The sequence below is a fragment of the Echinops telfairi genome, unplaced genomic scaffold (genome assembly GCF_000313985.2).
Source record: "Echinops telfairi isolate 266 unplaced genomic scaffold, ASM31398v2 ScPeMD7_7422;HRSCAF=8460, whole genome shotgun sequence".
NCBI lineage: Eukaryota > Metazoa > Chordata > Mammalia > Afrosoricida > Tenrecidae > Echinops > Echinops telfairi.
Window position 1 is genome coordinate 606,109 of NW_022111322.1, and position 7,829 is coordinate 613,937.

At 54.0% G+C, this 7,829-nt stretch overlaps 1 protein-coding gene across 3 annotated transcripts in view; it reads right to left on the reverse strand.

The window, feature by feature from the left end:
• EPHB1 (EPH receptor B1) overlaps positions 1 to 7,829 on the reverse strand; it is a 388,725-nt gene that overhangs the window by 351,248 nt on the left and 29,648 nt on the right. For all 3 annotated transcript variants that reach the window (XM_045297818.1, XM_045297817.1, XM_004715982.4), the window contains exon 2: positions 6,485 to 7,166. In XM_045297818.1, coding sequence (XP_045153753.1) covers positions 6,485 to 7,166 — 682 coding nt within the window. The remainder of the gene's footprint in view (positions 1 to 6,484; positions 7,167 to 7,829) is intronic.

The following is a 7,829-nucleotide window of genomic DNA, read 5'->3' on the forward strand; positions in this document are numbered from 1 at the left end:
GAAGTGAACATCCCCAGAGTGTGGTATGGGAAATCACCAGGCCACACACAGACATAAGTAGAGAGAGTATTAGGAGGGAACAGCAGACAAAAGTTTGATATTGGTCGTGCATTTCAACAACATCCGGTCTCAGATACGCTCCCAGACTGCCCTGTGTCTGGAGAAATGAGGTTGGCAGCCCCTGACCCTTCACCCCATACTCTGACCCCAGAGCCAAACAGACCACGGTGAAGCAACACAGCGATGTACCCCGCTGGGCTCCGTGCCCAGTGACCTATCCAAAGCTTGCGTGTCCTCAGGAATAAGCACCTGGGAGCTTCATCATCATCTTTGGTAACATATATTTATTAAGTCTCGGGTGATGGGGCCTGAGGCAAAATGGCGAAGTGGCCTCCCTCTTCCAGAGGTGGAGAAGCCATGCAGAGCTGCCAAGGACTTGGAATCTAGCGCGTGCACACACACCACCACCACCACCACCACCACCACCACCAGAGCCCGGCTGTGCGTCCCGGCCAGACAGGCATCTTTCCAGCTCTGCGTGCTGTTGCGCATGCCTGTGTCACAGGCCATTACATCCAGTCAATTACATCTGATGCTCTGGATGGCGCTGGGCAGGGCCACCGTGGGGAGCAGAGGAGGCCCGAGAGGTTTCTAAATGAAGTAGCCTGTTGGGAAATCCTATTAGGAAGCTCATCTTACAGGGCTGTGGTGCTAATGACCCTGGCCTCCCTTGCCCCTGAGCAGAGCTGGTCTCCCAGGGCTTAAAGGGAGGCCATCTGGGCTCTAGTCTGGCCTCTCAGTCACCAGCCAACTACTGATGGTCCAGAGAAAGCAGAGACAGCGTCTCAGAGTCCCTGCATGTGGCTCCCATGCACCCCCCAGCCCAGCCCTGCAGACATGCCTGCACATATGCACACACACACAAGCGGTCACACACACATACACTCACAGACACACACAGACACATGCTCCCTTCTGGGGCCCTCACACCTTCCATTTCAGCCCCTCAGGATGAGGAGGCAGGGGGTTGCCCCCAGCAGCCCGCAGGGAGATAGAACCAGGTCTTGGATAGCTCTTTTTTCAAGAGGAGCCAAATTAAACACATTTTTCTCAACCTTCAAATCCTGCAGATTTCTCTCTCTCAACTCCCCTCAACTTATAAAGTGGCTCATCTCAGCTGCTCAATTTGACAAAGGAGCTGAAACCGTTGAAAGGTTCAAAATGTCCCTGGGGGTCCCGGCATGAAGACATTTACATGCAGGTGTAAAATTACCAGGGAAAAAAAGGCTCGTGTGGAAGGAGGGGGGAAGTGAAGCGGCCTGGGAGGCAGAGGTGACCCCTTCCTTGGGAGGTGGCAGAAGAGTGTGTGAGGCTGCCCTGCGAGACAGCAATGGCAGGGGCTGCAGCCCCCGCCCACCAGGGATGGAGACAGGGATGATAGGGCAGCGCTTCCTGCTCATTCCTCCCTCTTCCAGAGCTGTGAGGCCTGCTGACGCCCAGCCTTGGAGCGGGCCTCACTGATTTGACAGCCCCTGGGAAGGCCACACACACCCCCAGTTACCAGACTGACTCTGGGGACAGTGCTCTGTGAGCTGGCCGGCACCTGTAACCCCAGACAGCTCACCTTCACGTTTCCTCCTGGGCTTTCTGCATGCTGAGGGGCTGAGGCCTCCCACCTCGGTCTCCGTGGGGCTCTTGGTGGGCTGCCCACAGTCAAGCCTCAACTCAAGGACCAGGGGTGCTCTGAGTGCATGCCCCTCCTGTGGGCTTGTGGACCTCATCCTCTGCCTCAGCCTGCCCAGCCCCTGTCCCCACAGGACCCTCTCCCAGACTCCTCCCAATTCTGCCCTTAGACTGTGAAGTCTACAAACCCCAGGACCCCAGGTCGTCTTCAGTGGCCTCCCCCGATGATGCCCCTGCCCGTGCCTGACCCACAGGGACCCTAGTCTTTAAAACCTCTGCTTGTCTAGGGCCCACCTCAGACCTAGCCAGTCATAATTTCCAAAGGGTGAGACGCATGGAGGCTATTGTACAAAACCTCGTTGGGGAGTTGTAACGTCCCCTGGGTTCCAGGCAGCTATTCTCTCTCAGACTTGGGAAGCCTTCTCTCCACCTGGACGTCCATGCTGCCTCAAGGTGGCTACGTCTTCCAGCAAGTGCTAACCCACCCCCAACCTGCTGAGGGTATGTAAACCACCTCAGATATTGATGTCACAGGTTCTTGATTGAAGACCCAGGAGCTGGGCCTGCGCAGGTGCAGAAAGGTTGAGTGAGCATTCAAGTTTCCTGCTGGCCCAAGTCTTGGACTGAGGACACCACGTTCCATCTTCATTGCAGACTCGTATTCCCATATCCACCAGAGCCAGGTGGTGTGCGTTCAAGCCGGTCGAAGCATGGACAACTGTCCATACATGGTGATAACAGACTTATAGAACATTCCCATATCCCGTCTGATTTCCATACATTCTGAGAGGTAGGCAGCATCCCATGGCTGTCAATGGAAAGGGACTTTCCTAAGACCACACAGCAAGTTCACAATCACGGCAGGGCCAAAGCAGGCTCCTGCCACTAGGTTCGGCTTCGTATACCTGGGCATACCTTCACCCTCCTGTCTTCATCACATCTTTTTCTCCGTCCACCCATCTCCTTCCCCCAGAGAGTGACCACCCCAGAGAGGAGGCCTCCATGGGAACTGTGTGACTCCTGCAGAGTACAGTGTGCTGGACCCCCCAGGCGACCTCTGCAGTGGTGAGCAAAGGCCAGCCTGGACACCACAGAGCCAGGGGGGTTGGGGGAGGGTGGCAGCCGGGCTATGTACAGACCCCCACACCCTGAGTCCCAACCCTAGCTAATGAACCAGTGTCTTCTGGGAACTTTGTGGGCTATGTGCTAGGAGAGGATGTCAGACCCTGAGAGAGAGCTCAGAATCCAAGAATACCCAAGTCCAATGGTACCGGGCTCCTGTTAGAATACAGCTGCCCAAGGACTGTATGCACACCGGAGCCCATCCAAGGGCACCCATGGGAGACACTGCTGCCCTGAGGCATCCCCCAGACAGAGAAGGGCTCTGTACAGGCCAGGTTTCCTCTGGCAATCCGCCGTCCCGGCCCTGCCGCTTGCCCCCATCCAACCCCGGCTGAAGCAATAGTTCAGGCTCCACGGCACACAGAGAGAGAGCTTGCCAAGAGCTAACTCTGGGCCTCCCTGGCACAGAGAGACTTCAGCTGCGGGGGCCTCCTCGAAGAACCCACCAGCCATCAACCTTAGCAGGGAGGAGGTGGGGAGTGGAGACAGACAAAGCTGGGATTGCTCATTAATCCACTACATTATGAGCATAAACTTGAAGTTGGGGCAGATGGAACATTTCCTCACAGTTAACAATGTCCTAGGGACAAATAAATGCATGATGGGGTCAGGGGGACTCGTGGGGTCGGTGGGGTGCTGTGGTTCTGCCTAATGCATCCCACCCATGTGTGTGCAAAGGATGCTGGGTAAACAGGCCTTGAGCCATGGGGCCCTCCAGAAAGCCAAGATGAACTGCTGTGCATCCTAATGCCCGAGCTCTGCCCGCAGCTTCCTGGGCTCTGCGGCTCCAGCTCCGTCCTTCCAGCAACAGAGCAGCCCTGGGCCAGGACCACTCCTAACTGCTCTCCAGATGCCTCAGCACACCCTGACTGGTGACTGGTCACCAGGGCTCTGACAGGAAAGGGTTTATCAGATGCAAAATGAACATCAAGATAAATGGTTCTCTGCCTAGCCTGAAAGTCTGTCCTCCCAGAAACAACATGGACCAAGCCAGTTATTCCTGCCCAAACCCCAGAGTCAACATGCCTCAATGCCCAAATCCAAGTGTCCAGAAGAGAAAGCACATCAGCTCTGTACAGCTGCATGCATCTCAGAACCACCGGGCTCAGCCCAGCTGAGCCTAGAGGCACCAGTCCTCAGGGCCAGGTTGGGAAAGAGTTGCCTCTCTGAAGTCCTACAAGGGATCTCACTGCTTCTCACCCATGGTTCCCTGACACCATCACACCCTGGGGTGCTGGCCTCAAAGAGTTGGCTGTACAGGGTGGGTCGCCCTAGAACTTCTGTGACGGACTGCAGTGGCACCTGAGAACACAGAGTCAGCACCCCAAAGTGGGCTGGTACCTTCCCAGGAAGACACACCCCAGAAACCAGTCACAAGTCCTCCCACACCCATTTCCCACCTCCAGCCCCACTGAAAGGCGCAAGTCCTCCAAAATCCCTTTGGTGCCTGATGACCCCCTGGCCTCCCTGGGGTAGGCCTGGCTCAGTCAGCTGGACTGGCGAGCAGCAGAGTCAAGGGCAAAGGATTTGGGGGTGTAGCTGACAATTCCTGAGACAAGGATAAAGGGGTGTTTTCTGTCCTTCCAGGGCACCCAGCTGCGCCAAGCCTAAGGCATGGGATGCACCTATGATGCACCTGCCTTAATGTCTCCAGCTCTCAGAAACAATGCCCAGTGAGATGGTAGGTGTGGTACCTTGGACACCCCACTTCTTCCACTCCCCAAGATGTGTGCGACAAGCTATCTGCAAATTCAGCCCATGTCCACGGGATCCCTGGATTAGAAAGGTTCACCCGAACTCGGAGGAGGTTGGGGTTGGGTAAGGTGAATGGAGAGCAACGACTTAGAATTACATCTCTATCCCCACAGGCCCTCCCTGGACGACCACAGGAGGGGACCGACAAGCAGCACAAACCTCTACTGCAACCCCCCCTACCCCCCACCCCCCAAAAGGAGAAAATTTCCAATTAGCCCAAAGAAATAAGAGCCTGTTCCCAGAGTCCCAATTAAATCAGAACCAATCAATGCTTGCTCCAATTCCTGTCATTCTGCTCAGGAAATAATGAGAAAAATGCAAGTGCCCGAGCCAGCCGGTGTGGCAAGACAGCCCTCTGAAGCTGGGAGAGCTCATCAGCGTGACTGTCAAAAGTGTGCCTGGCCGCTGCCACACCTGTGCCTTTAAGAATGCAGCCTGGTGCTGTGGTCCCCACTCAGATCCCAAAAAATGTCCATGGGGCTCCTCCAGCCCCAGCCCCAACAGGCAGGACAAAGAAGCATGGTGGGACCAAGCAGGCTGCCTTTAAAACGGTCAGCATTGATCCATCACTTGGTCTGGCACTCTCCCCTCTGTTTCCACACCATCCATCACGGGCACCATAACCAAGAAATCCAATAAAGACACAAAGGCTCAGCTCTCCACACTCAGCGGGCTGCAAACAGGCGGTGTGGGAGCCTCGGCCCAGGCAATTAGCTGCCGCGTCCAAAGGATCGCAGAGCTGATGGGCATGAGTGATCCCGGGCTGGGTGTTTTGTCTGCAGGTGTTTGGGGGCAAAGGAAGTGGGGAGCAAACCTGCACGGGCTGGTCTGGGGGCTCGAGCCCGGGATGCTAATAGAGAGCCAGTTGGCATGATGCTCACAAAGAAGGAGCTCTTACCTTCCTGCGCTCTGAGTTGTCCTCAAAGGACAGGTGACCACCCTAATGTCATAGGATGGTCACGGGGTTCTTTTTGAGAGCCATGTGGGAAGGCTCGCTCCTAACAGAATCAGAGCCTTTGAAAGCCAAAAGCAAATTTTAAGAATGAAAAACAGGCTTCTCTTCCCAAGCCCTGGGCTCTCCCCACATTGAGCTACCATGTACTGAGGCCAAAGGTAAGCGGTGAGGCCTCCAGACCCTCCTATTCACTCCCAGAGCAGGAAAACCTGGAGCTAGTTCATCGCATGGATTACCACGTGTTGGACATGTCCTCTCTAGGGTTAAGAAGAACCAGACACCCCGTATGCTGGTACCCCAAGCTGGAAAGTTTGTGCCCTTCGATATTGTGCAGAAGTACAAGGTAACACAACACAGGGGGTAGCCCCACTCCCAGTCCGATAGCATAATCTTTTTCTAGGATGTATGTCCTGTAAAGCCAGGCCTCATCCTTGCCCCGGGGCCTGGCATCCAGCCCCTGGAGAAAGACAGCCAAGCCAGAGGGCTGAGTTAATGAGCTACGTGGGTTCAGTACCAAGTTTAGTGCTGTGGGAGTTGGACTGAAACGAACAAAACATATTTCCCAAATGCTGTCATTCTCAATTACCCATGAGTGAACTGTCCACGGCAACGCAGATTCTCCATGCCTTAGAGGCTTAGGGCTGAACACAGGACGCTGTGCGTGTATGTGTGTGGGGGTGGGAGGGGCGTGTCCCAACACTAAATATAACTGAGTGGCTATTAGGTTATTATCCACTCTTTAAAATTATGCCCATCTTGACTTCCCATCATGAACAGGGGACAATCTGGTGGAACACAATTAGAAAATTGTCAGACCCTGGTTTTCTAGACCCTCGCCATCGTTTTTCTAATAAGACACTAGATTATTTCTGCTCTGGTGTGACTCAGAGCTGGAGGGTGGAGGCACCTTGAAGACTCACTGCGACCCAAGTGGACGGAAAGCCACGGCCTCGGAGGTCCCAAGCTTACCCTTGCAGGCAATGCTGTTCTCAGGCTCATAGCCAGGCTTGCAGGTGCACCGGCCAATAGGAACCATCCACTCCCCGTCCCCATTGCAGTAGAGTTTGATGGGCACGTCCACTTCCTCTGCATTGGGGATGCAAGTGCCCCGTGCAATCACCAGAGATGTGCTCTCTGCCCCGGTCATGGTCTCTGGGAACACTGCAAAGTTTTGCACAATGCTGGGACACTTTTTGAAGAAGACACGGACAGAAAGGAGAGACATACAAGCTCCATAATCCTGGAAAGCGAGGTAAAAACCATTCCGAGTAAGAGGCCCAAAGCTCCTGACTTCTGTGTTGACCTTCATCAGTCTTCCCCCGAAGTCCACCTGGGAGAAGCTCTCATCGGCAGCAATGGTGTCTACTTTGAGGTAGGGGGCCTCAGACCAGAAGGCGGACTTCTTGGTGGCAATGACGGAGTCAGTCTCATAGTAGTACAAGTTGAAGGTCTCTTTGCAGGATCCGGGGACATTAGGGAGGCTACTGCAGTCTCTCACAGTGAAGCGCATCTCTGTGTAGATGCGATGGGCCCCACGCCGGTTGATGAAGGTGGTGAGCAGCCAGTTGTTTTGGTTGGGCTCGAAGACATTGCACACCTGGTAGGTGCGAATGGTGTTCAGATTTTCATCGTAGCCACTGACTTCTTCCCACTGTACCAAGCAGGCCACACACATGCGAAAACACAAAACAGAGAGTGAGAAGACAAGGAGAGGCAAGACAGAGGAGAAGGCTTGTGCTAGAAGGGGCCTTAAGAGCTCACCAGTCTAGTCATTTGACTTAACAAATTTGCTCATCTAACTCTACTGGATGGAACTTTCAGGCACGAGATGAGGTAAGTCCTGGATTGCTAACTGCAAGGACATCACTTCAACCCCACGAGCTTCTGCAATAGAGAAAGGTGGGGCTATTTCCTCCCATAAAGATGTATAGGCTTGGAAAGCTTATATAGGGTCACTAGAGTTAGAAGAGACTTGATGTCGGTTCAATTTTTGGTTTTAACGCCACCTTAGGAACCCTGGCAGCACAGTGGGAAAGGCACTCAGCTGCCAACCAAAAGGTCAATGGTTTGAAGCCATCAGCTGATCCTCAGGAGGAAAATGTGGTAGTAGGCTTCCCTAAAGATTTACAACCTTGGGAATCCTATGGGAAAAGTTCCAGTCTGCCCTACAAAGTCACTAGGAGCCAGAATCGACTCTGCAACCATGGAAAACCTACCCTGCTTTTACAGATCTCCTTCTCTTCAACTCCTTCTAAATTAGAACAGACATCATTCTAGAATGCCTTTCCTCGCTGAATTCAAAACTCTCATGCGA